Source organism: Passer domesticus, unplaced genomic scaffold, assembly GCF_036417665.1.
Source record: "Passer domesticus isolate bPasDom1 unplaced genomic scaffold, bPasDom1.hap1 HAP1_SCAFFOLD_37, whole genome shotgun sequence".
Taxonomy (NCBI): Eukaryota; Metazoa; Chordata; class Aves; order Passeriformes; family Passeridae; genus Passer; species Passer domesticus.
Window position 1 is genome coordinate 373,121 of NW_026990149.1, and position 18,510 is coordinate 391,630.

The 18,510-nt window shown below is 53.4% G+C and overlaps 2 protein-coding genes across 2 annotated transcripts in view; one reads left to right on the forward strand and one right to left on the reverse strand.

Moving 5' to 3' along the window:
- LOC135292503 (hydrocephalus-inducing protein-like) overlaps positions 1 to 18,510 on the forward strand; it is a 267,908-nt gene that overhangs the window by 141,961 nt on the left and 107,437 nt on the right. The window lies entirely within an intron of this gene.
- On the reverse strand, positions 44 to 18,079 carry LOC135292466 (hydrocephalus-inducing protein-like). Its single transcript, XM_064406666.1, has 12 exons — positions 18,020 to 18,079; positions 16,409 to 16,608; positions 14,820 to 14,944; positions 13,308 to 13,512; positions 11,944 to 12,133; positions 8,066 to 8,289; positions 6,070 to 6,137; positions 3,694 to 3,926; positions 2,796 to 2,896; positions 1,415 to 1,550; positions 804 to 968; positions 44 to 70 (listed from the first exon to the last, which is right to left on the reverse strand). The coding sequence occupies exons 1-12, from the start codon at positions 18,077 to 18,079 to the stop codon at positions 44 to 46; spliced, it is 1,734 nt and encodes a 577-aa protein (XP_064262736.1).

Sequence of the window (18,510 nt, forward strand, 5' to 3'; positions counted from 1 at the left end):
CTTAAAGAGCTCATCCCTGCTCAAGGTATTTCTTTAGGGACAGCTACCACTCTCCAGCTGAAATGCTGGGCTTTTGGGAAAAAAGAAAAAGATTATTACATGTTCACCTCCAAACTTAAAAGGATCAAGGTAAGAGAACCTTTCAAACTACAAAGGATTGGCCCAAAGGTAAAAGCTTTGCAAGAAATCTCTAGTTATGGCCAGGCTGACAGTTAAACAACTGGTTCCTCTGGTGGGGAGAAACCCTCCTCTTTAAGGTAAGCAGCCTCAGAGTTGAAAGACACTGTTCTGTCAAACTTCAGGCTCCCTGGCACAGCCTGCATTGCCTGTCCTTCCTGTTCACTGATTTACATGCAGTGCCACAATGGCCCAGGTTCAGATGTTTGGTGCCATTCAGGCAATTTGGCATTGTCATTTCCTTATGTTTTAATCTAAGTTTCAATCCTTGCAACCACTCTTGAAATGCCAGCCTTCCTTTTTTTTACAGAAAGCTCAAGGTTCCCAGAAGTCTTCTGACATCCTCTTTTGTGCTCAGAGAGATGCCATTTTCAAACAGATGTTTCCAAAGTTAACAGCATTTTCAAGAGTAATGCACTAAAGTGACCCTGGATTCCAGCTCAGACCAACGACGTTCTGTGCCAGACACTGAGATTACCACCCGTGAGGCACGAGCTGTTTGTGCCACCCATCCCTCCTGGCCTTCTCCACAGCAGCCTGTGCCTGTTTTCCCCGGCAGAATCCCTGTGCCCTTTGCAGCCTGCCAGGAGCAGCTGCACAGAGGCACACATCTCCCCTGCACTCACCAGTGGGTTTCTCTCATCCCCGAACACGCCGATGAGAACATTGGTGCGATGCGTGCCCAGCGCCTGCACTTCCACCAGCACTGGGATCTCTGCAGTGCTGTGAGGCTGGACAATCCCACAGGGCCTGGGGCTGGAGTAGAGCACAGCAGAGTCCTCCTTGCGTTTCTGCAAGAGACACAATGAAATGCAGCTTCAGAGGCACCTCTGAAGAAACTTTACACTCCCTAACATCCACCGCAACAGCAACTGACACACGTGTTTAAAAATGCCCAGGACAAAGGTAAAAGGCACAAACAAGATGCAAGAATTGTAGGCTTAGCATTCCCAGGGGATCCTGCCAGGAGACTGCCAGCACAGGCACTGCTGTCTGTGGATGCAGCAGCTTTCACAGCCCTCCAAGATCTCCCACAAGAAAACACCCTGAAGACTAGAACATCAACTGTTCCCTCAGCAGGTTAAACTGCATCCTCAAGTTTACATTCGGGTAGGATCCTGTTCTCAGCAGATCTTTAAGACTGAATAGAAACCAGCAAGGTCACGTCCAAACCCTTTTTCCCCCTAATAAGCTCCTCAATAATATTTGAGAGGGGGAGGTGGATGGGATGCCAAACCTGTTCAATAAGCCCGTAGCAGCCAGGCAGGTGGCTGGGATTCCTAATGATGAACTTCTTCTCGTAGGGCACCTTCAGGAGGCACTCATCATACTGCAGCACGTGGGGGGACACTTGCAGCTTAGGAACAAGACATCTGGACAAAGAGATGAGCCCAGGGGAATCAGAGATACTGAGAGAATGGAGAACATTTACCCCCAAAGATTGTAAAACAGAGCATAACACACTGGTCACTGTCAAATGGGCATTGAACAGCCCTGCAGTGATAATTGCCTTCTACGTCTTCCCACTCCAACAGGTCTTGTCAAGGAGGGGCAAACCCTGAGAGGCAGCAGCCAGAGGCTGCCAAGTGCCCCAGGCAGAGCACTTTGTCCCACAGCTGCCTCAGCCCCTCCTTTCCCCAGGAAGGCTTGCAAGGACTCCTGTAACACTCCCAGTGACCCATGAGCTCTGGGGGAGCCTTCCCAACAAGGATCAGAGCTCACTAATGCTCAAGGAACACACAACTCCAGTGTCCCAGGAAAAATGACTCCCTTCTCTGCCATGGTGCTGTTGCCCTGCCTGGGAACTCAGCTGCTTGCCCCAGCCTTGGAGGGCACGAGACACCAGCTGCCCTCCAGAGTGGCTGATCAGCCCCTCCCAGGCCCTACAGCTCCCTGGCTCCTTCCCTCCACAGCTCCAGGCACTGACTGTCCCCAGCCCACCTGCTTGACAAAATGCCAGCCCAGGCACTGCCTGGATGGCTCTGCATGGGAGAAGGAACAGCCCCAGGGAACTGCATCCCTCCTGGCATTCCACTGACACCCACAGCAGCACAGCAGGATGGAATTCTGCTGCAGCAACAACCACTTTTGCTCTCAACCCTGAGAACATTCAAGCTCAGAGTGGGAAGCAGAGGGAAGGAGAAAATCTAGAGCTGAGCTGCCACACCAAGGGCTGCTTTCCCCTCCTGAGACCTTGCCCTCAGCACTCTTGCTGGCAGCCACTTCCCCCCTGCCACGTGCCCTCATGAACAGAACCAGAGCCTGGCTCTCAGCAGGCTGCTTGCTGTGTCCCAAACCAATGCACGGTGCTCGCACCCAGCACAACTCCACCTCTTGCAGCAAGAAGGAGAGGAGGCCCTGGGGAAATTTGTTCCACCTCAAGCACCAAAAGCCAGGCCAAGAAATGATCTCATTCCTGGTGCCTTCAGAAAAGGGCCCAGGACCCTGCTGGGCTGGGAGCAGGGCTGCTTTTCACCACAGGCTGCTGTCCAAGCTCTGCTCTTCTCATGCCCAGCTGGCACAACATGAGCTCATGAACCAGCACTTCTCCTTGGCAGCTGCAGCCAGCAAAGCCTGGGCAAGGCAGGGGCTGGGGGAGGCCAGGCAAGGGCTGGTACCTGGCTGTGATGACCAATGATGCCACTCCCTTGCCAAAACCCTCCAGATCCACCAGCATTTTCCTGTAGAACTCCATCACCGAGTTGGAACACAGGGTCACCTGGTGGAAGAGAAGAACAGGAAATTCTTCCTTACAAAAGCTCATTATCCACGTGTGATATCCTCCAGCCCTTGAGGGAAGATTTTGTCTTAATTCTGCTGCTGCTCCATGTGTAGAGCACAGTCTCAAAGCAACAAAAGCCTTCTGGCAATAGCAGATGTGTTAAACACACCTCGCTATCAGGGCATAGCTCAGCTACATTAAAACATTAGACTAAAGCTCTATGAACCACTGTATTCAAATTAAGGCCCAATTTCTCATCTGACTACAATGACATAAAAGCAGAAGAAATCTGACTTGAACACAACGAGTTCAGCTTTACAGCAGGAAGCTGAGGGCAAAGTGTGGCCCAGCAGGTGCTGGGCAGTTCATGGCTGCAGAGTATTTTGTCCCCACTGGAGATTCCTGCAGTGAACACAAATCCTTCTGCTCCCCGGGAGAGGGGAAATCAGACCAAGAAGAAAAGCTAACTGCTTTCTACAATGACATCTCTCTAACAGCCACCTTCTGCCCTCATCTTTGCTCTGCCCACTTGCAATCAAATAAATGGCTCTCAAGAACCCAAGAGTGACTTCTGGCCTTGACCATATGGTATGTGACCTCAGCATATGATTTTGGAAAGAAAACAGTGCTCCTTGAGGAACACCCCGAGTAAGGCAGCTAGCAGAGGCCTCAGAGCAGTGCAGATCTCTCACTCACACCATGCTCAAAGCTGGCAGCAGAGCTAAAGCCCTCCCACGCTCCAGTGCAGCTGCAGCCCTGGTGCTGAAGCGTCTCTGGCTGCACTCTGCCCGTACCTGGATGTCCTGGTGTCCCTGGGGCAGGATGGTCCCTTGGCTGGGAGTGATGGTAAACTCCCGGGGCTCCACATACAAGTGAACGCCCTTCCTCCAGGCTGGGTCACTGTGGCAGCGGATCTGATCCACGCTGTCCACAGCCGGCTGCGTGCCATCGAACGACATGCGGAGCTGGAACGTCACGGGCACCGGGGAGCTGTTAGTGAGCCGGCAGCGCTGGGTGTAGGGAAAGCCTAGGAAAGGACACCAACATCCATTGAGGCTCCCATTGTGGCATGACTCCTGCTGTGAATGGCCTGGCACAATGAAAGTGGCACTGGAGTTTAGCTCTGGATTATCTGAACTACAGCTCACCCAGAAGCTGCATGAGGAATGAATCGTCACTCAGTTCCCTTTGACACAGATTGCAGACTGCAGCCTTGAAAATGCCCACTCCTAGCCCTGCTGAACACTGCAAGCTTCTCTCTTGGCGATGGGGAGGAGCTGCCTCACCTGCCCCAAACCAGCACCAGTGATCTCCCAGTGATGAGTGTGCACCCAGACCGAGCATTTCCTCTGAGAATTCAAGCTGTCAAATTCCCTGTTCAGCCTGCCAACACTCCCACCCTTTTCAAGATAGATAAACAGTGAGTCAGCATTGAGAAGAAGCTACAGCAAAAGAGATGATGGAATCAGGAACTAGAACGTGAGGCAAAGCACCCCAATGCAGCTTCTCTCTGCAGGATCCTAAAGGCGTCTCTTGGTTTGGGCCAAACAGACTGAGCACGAGACAGCTCAGAGCCCACTCAACTGGGGGCACACCCAAGCCTTGCTTGGAGATTGGCAATGAGGAACCAGGTCCCACCTCACCCAACAAACGGGGACATCACACCCATGCTGCTCACTGGGATTGCTGCCTGCAAGGCTTTACCCCACTGGAGCTCTGGGATTTGCTTTCCATGCTGGAAAGCCAGAGATGTAGCTACTCATGGTGGGGATGTCCTGCAGAGCCTAGAGAGCAGCCACAAGCTGCTCTGCAGTGGACATCTGGCTGGGCTGGCCAGCTCTTTGGGGAGGAGACTTCTCCCTGGGCCTGCTCACCAAGAGGCACTGGAACACAGATGGGGAGAAAAAACAACTGCAGCTGCAACCCAGAGTTTCTCTGTGCCCATCCCAGTGAGCACTGCCAGCTCCAGCAGTGACTCCAGCAGGGAGGCAAGAGAGGCACAACAAGGACAAACACAGATGGCAAAACCTCCAATGAGACTGAGCTCACCGCATGCAGACAACAGTCAACAGTTCCAAAGAAGCAAAGATACAACAGCTGCCTTCAGCTGAAGAGACCTTAGGAATGAAAGCAGATCCAGCAGGATCGATCTCCTGGTTCAGAACCATAGTTCCATCTCTTGCCTTACTTGTTTCATTTCTTCAAAAAGGCAACTTGACAAGTGCCTCCATGGTGATGCAGGGGGGGACAGAAGCAGCTCAGGAAAGGCAAGTAGTTTCCTTAAAAAGTCCATGACCTTCCTTGTTCTGGGTTCAGGCTTGGTAGTGAATGCTCCCCTTGGTCTGGGAAGGGGGATAGGGGTTTTGGGGGTTTTGGCCCTGGGGGTGGGCTTTTCCCTTGGGGGTTTTTGGCAGCTGTGGCGTGATGCCGTGGGCGCTGTGCAGTGGGAGCTGAGGCTGGGCAGGGAGCGGAGCTTCCCTTCCTCCCGCTCGGGGATGGGAGCTCGGCCGCGTGCTGCTGCGGGAGGTTGTGTGCTTGGCCTGGGACTGCCCTGGCTGCAGCTCAGCCTGGCACCCACCCTGCCTGCCTTCCCCGCTGCTGCCTGCTGCTCTGAAGCACTGCCCACATCCCCCTGCCCTCTGTCCCTTTGCAAAAGGAGCATTTCCCTCCTTCCCTCCTTCCCTGCCGCTGCCGGCTGGCAGGGGATCACTGCCCTGCCAGAGCCCACAGCTCCTCCTGCTGGGATCCTCACCGCACCAAAGGACAAAAACGGGACTTGGCAGCTGGCAAACGTCTGCTCTTGTTCTCTGGGCTCTCCTGATATAGTCTAGGAAAGAACTGTTATTCCTTTTCCCACAGTTTTGCCAGGGAGCCCTGTCATTTCAAAGTATCATCATTTGGAGGGAGGGGCTCATCTTTCCATTCCAGGAAGATTCCCACCTTCCTTGGCAGACATCTGTCTTTTCAAGCAGGACAGAGACACCAGAAAATCCTGACTTTCTATGCCTTGCTTCTGTTTGATCTGACAATGGCCAAATGCTCCCTGCGGCACCAGCAGCCCTGCAGTTCCCAGCCTGAAGAGGCTGCTGGGGCAGAGCAGGAGGGAGGGATGCTTTTCTCTCGGAAGGCACAGATCCCTCCCGCTGTGTCCCAGCCCAGGCAGCACTCACCAAAGGAGATGTCCCCGAAGTCGAGCTCAGGGAGGTCGAAGTGCAAACTCGGTCCAGTGACGCTGCCCCTGCATGGCGAGGACAGAGCAGGAAATGCCTTGGTTCAAGGAATTGCAAAGCTCCGGCTGTCGTGGCTCGGGGGCACCAATCTGGTGTCAGGGCACCGTGCCTTTCAAACCAGCACACACCATGTGCTCAGCACAGTGCCCCTGGGCACAGGAGGCAGCTAAAGCCAAGTGGCCAGCAGCCAACAGCCACTGATGGGCTCTGGGCACAGGGCAGGCAGGAAAAGCTCCCGGGATGCTGCTGGTCCCATGAAGGACCCTGAACACACAGCCAGACATGGCTCCGGGCCTCACTTTCCCCATCTGCAATGGGATGGACATCAAGGTGTCCCCACAAACTTCTGTAACCAGCCCTGCCAGCCACAGGTTCCCTGCTTTGCTACTTCTTAGCTGGAACTGCTGTTCCCATGGAGGAGCTTTCTCAGCAGAGTTTGACCTACACCATCATTACAGACACAGTTCTGACACATGAACCCAGGGCAGCCCCAAACATCCTCTGAAAAGAGCAGCAACACTTCTACACAGGGCACAGATGAATCCTAGAGGAAAGGACCAGCTTGTCAGCAGTGCACCAGCTGGCACAGCCAAGAGCAACAGCTTCAACAACCAAACAAGGGGGTCCTGAATCTAGCACAGCACCTCACCTGTCCTTGAACTCAGCAGACACACTCCAAAAGTCACCAACACCCACTGAAAGCAGCACTTGAAGCTGCACAACACTCCCCAGTTGATTTCGTGGCTGATGCCAATCCATGCCCACTCTGCCTTGTGGTTAAAAATCCAGGCCCAGTGACCTGTGCCTTCTGTTGGATTCACAGCACTGCCCCTGGCTCTGCTCCACACATCTCAACAAGAGACACCTGCCCTCGCTCAAGGAGAAAGCTGCTGATGCACAAACATCCCATCACCAGTTTAGGGGAGGGACAGAGGAGAATCAATTATTGGATGGTGGAAGGTTCCCTCTTGATCTCCAAACTAAAAAAGCAGCACTTTTCCTCCAAGAACAAAGCCATCATCATTCTTTCTCCGCTGGGGGCAGACCTACTCACCACTTTGTTCTTGCGAAGTAATAACTTCCTTGTTCTTTTTCATCCATCTCCCTTATCTTACTGCTATAACCCAGTGCAGATTGCTTTCATTTCTTCACTGCCTTGCCCCAGTGCCTCCCAAGAGCAGCAGCCTAGTTCCAAAGCTGCAGAGCAGCCAGCATCAGCTCTCCTGCTCCCACTGCATTATCCTAGCAGCACAACGCTCAGGCTGGCAGGGACAAGGCCTCGTGCTGCTGTGGTGCTGAGCACTGAGCTCTGCCTCCCCTATCATCACCCCTTGTCCCTTGTGCTGGGCCAGGATGATCTCTTGCCATGGCACCAGCCCAGGGGATGATGCCCAAGTCCTTGGCACAGTTCCTGCTGCACAGTTCCCTGACTCCCACATCAGCCCTTGCCTGGCTGTGCACAGGAGGCACCAGAGCACTCTGGGCACAGCAGCTGGGAGCACGGCTTGTGCCCCACAGCATGGCCATGAGAGGTGAGGTGAGGCTGCTGCTGCCCATCTGGCATGGATTATTGACAGAAGTTTTTAAAAGCACTGCTGCTGCTGCAGAATGCCCCAGGCTGGCCCATCTCCAAAGCCCTGGGGGCCTTGCTGGCTGTTCAGCTGGGACATCCCAGAGCAGCTGCTGCCCAAAGCTGATCCATCCCACTGCCTGCCATGGCCCAGGGCAGAGGGAGATCCCTGCAGGGAGGAGTCATTCCAGCTCCAGGTACCACACAGGGCAGGAGGCATCCTCCCACTAAAGCAATGCCAGCATCAGAGCAGAGATGAAGACCTCAGCAAACACCTTTTCTCTCTGCTCCACCCCAACAGGAGGCAGCTGGGGCATGTCCCAGAGACAGCTCCAGATGTGCCCACCAAGGTCCCAGGGTCCTTACTTGATGGTCAGGATGGCAGGCGTAGGAGATCCAGCCACACTGAACCGGAATTCTTCCTCAAACCTCCCCAACACGGTGGCACTGAAGGAGATCTGGAGAGTCTGGCTCCCACCTGCTGCAATGATGCCCTCCTGGGGTGCCAACTTGAAGCCCAAGCCCACCTTTGTGGCTGAAGGGATGCAGCTGAAGGGAGCATCAAGAGCTCCTTGGTTGATCAGGTTCACCTGCAGCAGCAAGAAAGCAAAGTGGAAATCCATGTGGAATCTTCCCTTCTTGGGAGCTATTGTCTAAGGATGCAATGAACAGCCAGAAAAGGCAGAAGATGCTTTGTGCTGCTGAATGGCAGAAGTCAAAAGATACAAGAGGACAAGTTCTGCCTTTGGGTTTTCATGCAAAGCAGTGGCAGCTGCACAGAACTGCAGTCACCCTGGGCTTATCCCATGGACACAGAGCAGTGCACCTCTGGGCAGCATCACCCAGCTCATGGAGACCTGGCCCTGAGAGCAACGTGGGGTGATTGCAGCTGCCTAGTGAATCAGCACTGAGCTGCTGCTGCCCCAGCCAGCACAGCTCCAACAGCACCATCCATTCATTCACCTTTTCCCACACCATGAAAAGAAGACATTGGTAATGAGGCATCAGCATCAAAATGTACAGACAGCACCATCTTTTGGTAGAGAAAACTCAAGGTGTCTTTCTCTTCCCCAGCCAAGCTTTTTAAAGTGTCTGCCCTGATGTAGTGCCTCATTTTCTACCTCTTTTCAGTTGCTCTCTTGTGGTGTTTTTTGCAAGCTTAGCACTATTGTGGGGGAGGCAAAGAGGAAGAAAAATCCTTTTCTTAATTCCCAGGAACACTTTTCTCTTTCCAGAGCCAGAGATGCACCAAGGCTGAAGTGAGTGACTGTCAGCAAGGGACAGAACTCCCAAGGCTTTCCTGGGACTTCCAGGAATGAGCAGGAGACCCTGACTGGAAGCTGTTGGCAGTGGACTGAAGCTCAAAGGCAGCCAGTTGGTTCCAGCTGCTTCTGCAGAGCCCAGTCCAAAGGTGCCTTGTGTCTGGCACTGCCACAAAAGCCCCTGGACATGCAGCTTTTGCACCCAGTGCTGGTTTCACCTGCCAAGGGCTTGTTTTGCAGGAAGCCTCCCAGCTGATCCCTAAGGAAGGCTGCCCAAAAGCAGGGGCTGGGCCTTCATGAACAACAGACACACCTTTCTGACCCCCCAGACTGGACCAGCACATCAAATATTCCCTGCTCACAACTGCCCAGTTTGCAGGAATTCCACAGCTCCACCAGGCTTGCTGCTGCCTCAGGAGCCATCAGCATCCATCCCCAGCCCTGCTGCTCACCTCACAGACATGGGGGGTGTTGACAAAAGTGTCCCCAAGGTCCAGAGTGTCACAGCTGAGTTCAACCAAGGGTCCTTGGCCTTCCCCTCTGAGCTGCAGGGGCAGCCTGCTCTCACGGCCTGGGGAGAGATGTCCATTTCAGTACAAGCATTCCCTCTGTCACACTGTCTTTTCCAGGCTGCCTCAGCGCTAGTCCCTGACTCTGAGCTGGATGCTACCAGCTCCTGATGCTGCAGGAGAAGATATGGACCCTTTTCTTCCCTCAGCAGATATCCCTTGGGGATGACTTCTAATTCCTAACCCATTCCTCGGGCTGGTTTCCAATTGGAGCCACCAGTTGCTGAGTTTCAAACATCTCTGGGGTCCTGGAGTGGCAGACCAAGCAGTAATGGGTAGAAATTGAAAGAAAGGAAATTTAGGTTAGATATTAGGGATGACATTTTTTCCTGTGAGGGTGGTGAGACACTGGAGCAGGTTCCCCAGGGAAGTTGTGCAGGTTCCAGCCCTGCAAGTGTTCAAAGCCAGGCTGGATGGGGCTTGCAGCTACCTGCTCTAGGGGGAGGTGTCCCTGCCCAGAGGCCTTTAAGGTCCATTCCATCCTTAACATACTGTGATTCTGTGCTTTCCTTCCCATGCACCTAGAGGAGCTCGGAAATCCATTCAGTGAAGGCACAAAGCTCATCCAGAGCTTGGCAATTACCAAACTACCTGGCCCAGCAGCACAGGACTTTGTTGCCCAAGTCCTCACCTTCTGACCCTCAGCACTGGGCTCTGTTTCCACAGACTGAGAGCTGCAAGGTGACAGCTCCCACACAGGGAGAGAAGCAGCTGCTGGCCAAGGCTGCTCCTTCTACCAACAGCCTGGGCTCAGTGGGGCTCAGCCACCTCTGCTCTGGTGCTGTCTGGCCAGTGGGAGCTGATCCAGGCTCAGGGAGCACATTTCTAACCCAGCTCCTGCCACCTGATGATGGATCCATGTCCAGTGGAGCCATCCTGGAGGCCAGGGGCCTGCAGGGGCTTAGTGCTTGTTCACTAAAGCTGCTCTGCTCTGCAGCTCTCTGGCCTTTGAGGAAATGCTGGCAAAGGCATGGCATCAAAACCTCTCCCTGCACTGTCAGGGCTGTGCTGGGATCAGTAACCCAGACACAGCACTCTGAGCCCTGGCCTTGCACGGGACATTCCCTGGGAGCTGCAGGGCCACTGGGGATGTGCCAGCACTGCCCTGCTGGCCAGGGACTCTTCCCAGCACTGCCAGGGCAGCCCAGTGGGCTCAGGCTTGCACCATGGCTGCACTGAGGGGGACAGAAGCAGGGCACAGGAGCTGCACCTGAGATGCTGCAGTAAGCCACACTTCCATACTCCAGAGCTGCCAGGGGTTTGAAGGTCACCTGGATTTCGGCCGAACAATTCGGCCCGATTTCTCCCTCCTGCAACACAAAGAGACAGCAAAACATTTCTCTTTAACTTCACATTTCCTGTTTTCAACCACAGTCCTGTCAGCCTTTGTTTAGAGCATCAAATAGTGAACAACACAAGGAGCCCAAGGAAACCCTCCAAAGGCAGCTCAACACAGTGCTGGAAGCTCTCAATGCTCAGCTGATCAGCTCCCACTCTCCACAAGATTCCTACTGCTCTGACACAAGCTCTTGCTCACATCATGCTGCTGTCAGCTGCACTGGAATGCAACTGCCCCTGTGCACTGCTGCCTCTTGGCCTTAGATGGGCCATAGCAGTAACCAAGAAGAGAACATGAGCCCCTTCCTTGAAACACAAACATTAGTCAAGCTGTTTTGAAAGAAAGCAGAGGTTGGGATTATTCTGGGCTTTACTCCAAGGGGAGAAGGGATTTTGCACTGTGCAGACACCAGGCATTCATCATCTCTCACAATGCCAGTGCTCAGAATCAGGGCTCTGGCTGATGGCAGCACGTGGCAGTTTGCTTGCAGAAACAGAAAAGGAAAAGGTTTTCTGTCCCTGTGTGCAGGAGAACTCAAAAGGCCCAGTGAAACCTTCCAGCCTTGTGTCCAGGCTCACAGATGGCACTGGAAGGCAGACTCAGAAATAGTGCAAGGCGTGGTTACAGGAGGCCATTGGCATTTCTGGGATCAACCTTGGGCTGAGTTTGGCCTCCTTTTCCCAGCCAACCATTGCCAGCTTCAGGTCAGGTGTGAGCTGGCAGTGCTGCAACAGCCTCTGCTGAGCCCCACGTGTGGGGGCAGCCCCTCCCTACAAGAACTGCTCCCTGTGACACTGCAAGGACACGCACGGAGTGCCCTGAGCTCCAGCCCTGGCAGCAGAGCTCAGCTTTGTCAGGCTCCCAGCCCTGCCTTGACCCTCCAGGGCAGAAATGCTTTGAGCAGGGAGCTCTGCAGCCGCTCCAGAAACTCCATGTCCTCCCTCCCAGCACATGGGGCCAGCTGAGGATCTGCCCAGTGACCGCAGCCGGGGCAAGGGGGGCTGGGGTTGGGTGCTTGGGAGGAGCAGGAGGAAGAGGAGGAGGAGGAAAATGAGGTTCTCAGCTATCACTTACCATTGGCTTGATGAAAAAAACCTCACTGGAGAACAGCATGGGCTCTTCTGGCACCTTTGCCATCTCCTCCTGGACCATGCTGCTCAGGAGGGCAGTGTCACCTCCACCAAAGCCCTTCACCTCCTCTGTGCTTTTCTCCTCTGTGATGTTTTCCTCTGACACCTCTTTGGGTGTCCGCAGCAAACACTGCCTGCAGCCCCAGGGAGAGACAAGGCCAGCAGATGGTTTCATAAGGCACAGATTTGCAGAGAGAAGTGGGAGTGCAGGAGAGCACAGCACTTGGGTGGGAGCAGCAGCAGCTCCCCAGCAAAGGCTGACCCCAAGCCACGAGGGTTCCAGATGGATCAGGGATAACTTGCTGTTCACTGGCACTGCAGGGACTTTTACTCCACACTTGCAAGCTCAGGGGAGCTTTCCAAAGCCAGCAGCCCTCCAGAGAACCTCCTGGCTCAAAGCCTCTGCCACAGCTGAGGGAGAATTCACCAGCCACCTCAGCTGGCTTTTCCTCCCACTGAGCTGCTCGGGGGAGGCAGATAAAGATCACAGAGCACCCACTGCAGGGCTTCCCTGGCAAGGGGAGACCAAGCTGGCTTGCAGCTACGTGTGACCAGCAGCACTCTTTGCTTCTTCCATTTTGGACCTGCCCTGTTCCCTACTCTGCCTTTCACAAGAGCATCCCAGAGCACTTCCAAAGGAAATTGATGAATTCAGGCACCAAATCCCTGCAGTGACATTCAAGGTTTTCTATGCAATATGCATGAAAACAGAGGCTCTGAGAGGGGAAGGGACTTTGTTGTGCAGGAGGGAGACAGCAAACTCCTGGAGAGACCTTTTCATCATCCAGAGCTTTTTGGCTCCCATCCCAGTGCATGGTGATAGAATGTCCTGACAGGGAAAGGATCCTGCACGATCTCCTCTCCTCAAAAAGTCCTCTCTGCTCTGAGACCTCAAAAGCTGCTCTGACAGCAGGACAGGGGAGACAAGCAGCCTGGATGGACAAGGAGCTTTTCAAGGAACTAAGGGAAAAAAAGAGGGTGGAAAGAGGGGCTGGAAACTCATTAAATGTTTAGGGATGTTGCCAGGTCACGTGGGAAGAAGATGAGAGAGACAAGAGCCCAATTAGAACCTGAGGAAATCCAGTCATCACAATCATCCTTTCCTTCCCAAAATGCCATCTTTGGTTGGAGTATAAATGGAACTGGAATGCTGAGTGCTGAGCTCCCGAAGCCCAGGGACACACACCCTGGTGCCAGGGATGGTTTACTTGGCCTAAACCATTCAAAAGCACCAACACCCCCCTGAGGCCACATGTTCCTTTCAGTCTTGGGCCATGTATCTCACTGAAATGCATCTTTCAAACCAACCTCCTCTTCTCTTCATCCTCTTCTTCCTCACTAGGAAAAGCCTTCCACTGGAAGTGGGCTGTGATGTTACTCCTGTTTTCAATGAACACAGTTCTGTGGCTTGACTTGGTGATCAAAGTCTTGTCCATCTCCACAGAACTTGTGCTCAACCCAATGTTGACATCTACAGCTTCTCCTTTGAGGTGTGTGTGGATTCTCTCTTCACCTGGAACAAAGCAAAGGGGAGTCTTTGCTCAGCTCACTGGCTGATGGAAGCACAAGGAACGCAGCAAACCACAGGTCACAGAGGAAAGTGTCCCAGTTTTTAGTTGAATGAGCAGTTCTGTGGATCAGTCCATGGATCACATCCTGACAGCTCTGGGTGTAGAGCGTGGGGATGTCCTGGGCAGCTCCTTCAACACCTTATTTCTGAGTGTGTTTGTAGAGCTGTGGCCCCAGGGTGACAGTGTGTACAGTGGGGTTGGTCCATGTGCTCTGGTGACCCACTCAGATCACTGGGATTTCTGCACCAAAGTCCTTCAGGTGACGCTGAGGAGCCCTGCTCAGTCCTGCCTTGCCCAGGGCCTCCCCGGCATCCCACCAGACTCCTGTCTCTCCTGATCCCTTGCAGCCCTTGCTGCTGACCAGCAAATATGCCTGGGGGCAGGTGGGCAGCAAAAGGAGGCCCAGAGGAACAAATGAAGTGACAGCCCACAGCAGGAGGGGACCCAGGTGAGGAAACACAACCAGCCTGGCTCTGCAATGGGACAAACCACTACAAAATGAACACCAGGAAAATCAGCATCAGTATCATCATCATCTCCCTGTCCAAACCCACAGCCACACCAGCCTTGCAATATTTTATATTGTTCTGATGTCAAAAACCAAGCTGGAGCACTGCAAATTAAAGAAAAAAGGGAACAAAGGAAAGATTACTAAGTACAGAGCTATTTCTGCATGGAGACTGGATGGGGTTCCTCAGCCTAGAAATCAAATGGGAGATAGATGTGAGAGGTTTGCTACAGCATGAACAGCCTGGGAAATGGGGACAGGGAAAAATTTGTTTTGATTTGCCACAAAAAAGGAACTTGAGGGCTTGAAAATGTTGTTAGACAGAAACTACATATATGTGTAAGGGCCACATAGGAAAAGGGTCTGTGACAAGCCAGTGCAGAAGCAGCATATGGGACAGAGGTGTGCTAGAAATCCATTGCATTGCAGAGAATCTGATGGAGAGCTCACCTACAGCATTGCCCAGGAATAAAAGAAACCTTCACCCAGGCACAGCCACATGGCAGTGGAGAATCAGGGATCCTCCTTCCTCCACTCAGCAACTCCCAGCAAAACAGGAGTCCAAAATCTTAGCCTGTTAGAGGGGATGCACTTTCTCAAGCCCCCAAACAGCAAGGAGTTCTCCGTTTGCTTTGGGGTGAAGCTGAGCAGGGGAGGCACCTCTGGAGGGAATGGAGGGGATGGGACAGCAGGGAGCCGTGGTGCAGAGCTGTCCTGTGGCCGGGCAGGCCCAGCACTCACCTGTGCTGCAGCACACTGCCAGGCACCCGCAATGGTCACCGGCCGTCAGCGCGTGGAATCCCACTGTCACCTGCACGGTGTCACCAGCGCCCAGAGCTCCTGCGGCCGGAGCCACGGAGAAAGGACTGCAACACAAAGAGAGCCATCAGGGCTGGCCACAGCTGGCCAGCAGATTCCTTCTGCACTGCAGCTCACTGCAGCTCCCTTGGGCAAGCAGGGAGCAAACCAAGCACAGCCAGCAGAAGACAGCCAGGACAGACAGCATCAGAAACAGCCACGGAGCCACTGCTGAGCAGATCCAGCCCTCACAACATCCTGTGGGCAAAATGGCCTCAGCTCCCCACACTCTGCATCCAGCTCTCTGCAGTGACACTCAAGGCTCCCACTGCCAGCAATCCCATCAGAGAATGCTTTCTGAAGAGCACAGAGAGGCTTCAGAGCTATCTGCAGGCACAACTGGACACTGACTGCCTCAGGAATTTCTCTTTTCCTGCCGCCTATAAACCTCATCTCAGGAGATGCCAATGTTAGGGCACTCCCTGTCCTGGGAGATTACAGCCTAGGAATCACACAGGGAGAAGGAACTTTCCCCTGAAGACCAAGAAATAGTAACTGTTGAATTTGCAGTGTGGTTCTTTGGTTTACTTTACCTTGAAAACATCCTGATTTAGCCTAGAAAGGGCACATTTGATCAGCATTTCAATGAAAGCTGCTCTAAGATAGAAGAGCTGTGAAGGAGACATCCCTGACACTCTAATAACCAAGTGAAAACCACTGCCAAGAGATGGGGCTGACAGGCTACATTTTGGCCTTTTTTCTGTCCATTGTGAGCTGTTCCTTAAGACACTTCTCATCCTCTCAGATCTGCCCTTTCCATTAATCACTACTGCACGTGACAGGCAGAAAAGATAAGGTATGGAGAGGGTTTGAATAGGTTGTTTTCTTCTGCTTTTTAACTAGGTCCATTTGTATGATCTTTTGGCAAACATTTAACACAAACCAAAACAAAAAAACAGCAGAAACACAGCAACTTCAGAGTATTCAAAAAGAAATCTAAATGAAAGGGGGCATAATCTGATTCAGAGATTTAAATCATCTGTTAGGAAATTTTAAACTAGCTTTCAGAGGTTCATCATGGAACACAAGAGGTGACTGATGCCCTCAGCTGACAAGGGAAAGCAGATCAGCTTCAGGAACAGGAACTGCACGGGCTGCCTGCAGCACAGCTCATGTTGGGCATCTGATGCAGGGACCCCTGCAAAGCCACGTGCCTGTGGCCTCCCAGAGAATGGCTCTGTTTGGCTGACAGTGCTGAGAAAGCATTTCAGGAGCTGCTTGTGCTCAGCAGGGTGCAAGCCAGCTGCCAACATATTCCAGCAGCCTCCAGGAAAGCTGGGACAGAGAAAGCTCAAAGGCTGCATCCTGCTAAGAACACTGAAGGCAAGAGCAGCTGCCATCCATCCTGCTCCCTTCCAGCCAGGGCTGCAGGGCAGCAGCTCTGATGCTCTGCTTCCTTTTGCTGCCATTTCCCAACGCTGCTATCACCCAGAGGTGATATCCTTTGCTCAAGAACAGATGGGCTGCCTCACCTCTGGGTGCTCAGCTGGAAACGAGCTTCCAGGTTCCCAGTGTTGCGGAGCAGCACAGTCTTCTGGGTGCTGCTCTTGACTGGACACCTGGAGAAGTCCAGCTGCTCAGGGAAGTCCAGGACAGCTCGGGCAGCAATGGCCCGAATTGGCACCACAATCCTTTCACTGGTAGTCATGCAGATGAGCTGGTGGGAATAATCCTGCAGGAAAAGAAACTGCCTCAGCACAGGGCATTTAGTGCCATCACCATGGCAGGAAAAAAAAATGGACTCCCTTCAAGGGCATCAATTTAGCTATTCCACCCCAAAATAAACACTAAGCTCTACTAATATGCCACATTTTAAAGGCACCAGGGCACTTTGCAAAACCTATCTCTGTGGCATTAAGATCTTGTGTCACTTGGGTCATACAAAGAACTGCCCTAGGCCACCATAATATTTACTCTACATTTTAATGATGTTAAAGAATTCCTACGTTCCTTCTAAGGAACATGGAGCTAGGGAACACAGGACATTCCTCTTTAGGTTTCTATATTCCCACTGTCTGAGAATAGGACAAAATGTTCAACTGACTGGAAGCAGCAAAAGGAAGATGAGAAAACAGCTGGACCCAAAGAGCTCCTGCACCTCTGGCCTGGTGCAGAAACATCAGGTGCCTCAGAACTCCCCTCCAACTTTGCCTCTCCAAGCAAGTCAGCAGAAGAACAGTGCTAAGAGGCAGCAGGATGCTGTTGGAAAGAGCCTCTCTTGGCTTCCCTGCAAGGCTTCCTCCCTTCCATGCCACGGCCTAAACCCTTCTGGATGAACAAGCCTGCAGATGCCAGCACGGAGATCAGACTTGCCAGGGCCTCAGCACTGCTGTTCAAACCTCCAGGCAAAAGCACCTTTGGCACGCAATGGGTGCCAGCTGACAGAGCAAGCACAGGCACAGGCATGAAGACAGAGGCACAGCAGTGTCACTGCCACGGGCTCTGGGCTCACAGCTCTGCCTGCAGCTTGCACCTGCCCTACACCAGCTCCTGCAGGCAGCTGTCCAAGTCCCTGCAGCTCAGCAACCTCCTGCTGGCCAAGGGCACCCAGAGCCCAGGGTGCCTGTGCCAGGCCGGGCTCATGGGTACAGCACATCCTCTGCCCTGGCCCTGCAGCTGCACCATGCTCACTTGTGCTCTGGCACAGCACAGCTGCAAGGCTGCAGAGCAGAGGCTGGGAAAAAGCACCGTCCTTGCTCCAGCCCAGGGGGAGGCAGGGAAGCTCTTGCCAGGCAGGAAGGAGGAAAGCTCTCAGACCTCTTTGTTCCTCTAGTGTTTTCCATCATCATGAAACCTTCCACTGTACCTAGAGATGGCCCAACATCTATCAACAGCCCTCTGTCATTTTCATCCTGTTCCCTGGGCATCTTCCCTTGGCAATGCTCAGGGATGTGCAGGGAGGGGAAGCAGAGCCTGTCAGGCCTGGCTGCAGTGCCTGGCAGCCCGTGCCAAGCTGGGACTGGCTGCAGGCTGCCTGCCCACGGCCTGGAGCCAAGCTCCCAGCATGGAATGGGCTGCACCCAGAGTGCAGGGAAAACAATGGCTTTGCAGAGAATTCTGTGCTTGGCCTCCTCCAGGCTCACCTTGTTCTCCTCGGGGCTGAAGCGGATGCGCACAGCGGCAGAGGCGCCTGCTGGCACCATGTGGTACACACCCCTGGGGCTTGCCAGCTGGAAATAAGGGCAGCTCTCCATGCACACCTTCACCAGCCGAGGAATCTGCAGCAAAGACATCAAATTATGATTTTGCCTCTTGTGCAAACAGGACGACAGGAGACCTGTCCCTGCCCTGCTGACATCCCTCCTTGACCCCTTTTCCAAAGCCCTTTCAGCTGTGCAGGTACATTCTCAAGGCTCAACTGGAATCCCTTCTCTCTGGCTCCAGCATTTTGGCCAGGGCCATTGGGGCAGGGCCTGGTGGCAAGGAAGGGCCAAGCAGGTCAGCACCAGCAGGATGGAGACAGAGCACCTGACCGACCACATCAAGTCATCTGCACCATCAGTGCGTGTCCAAAATCAGGGCACAATTCCCAGCACAGGAAGATTTCTATCATCTTGCAGAGCCAGCTGCTGAG

Excerpts from the sequence above, each read along its gene's own strand:
- LOC135292466 (XM_064406666.1), bottom strand. The coding sequence starts at position 18,079 with ATGGTGCCAGCAGGCGCCTCTGCCGCTGTGCGCATCCGCTTCAGCCCC. Across the intron at positions 13,513-14,819 it reads GGCAGTGTGCTGCAGCACAG|GTGAAGAGAGAATCCACACA; the intron begins GTGAGTGCTGGG and ends GCTTTGTTCCAG. Across the intron at positions 71-803 it reads GGGATGAGAGAAACCCACTG|CCCAGCATTTCAGCTGGAGA; the intron begins GTGAGTGCAGGG and ends TTTTCCCAAAAG.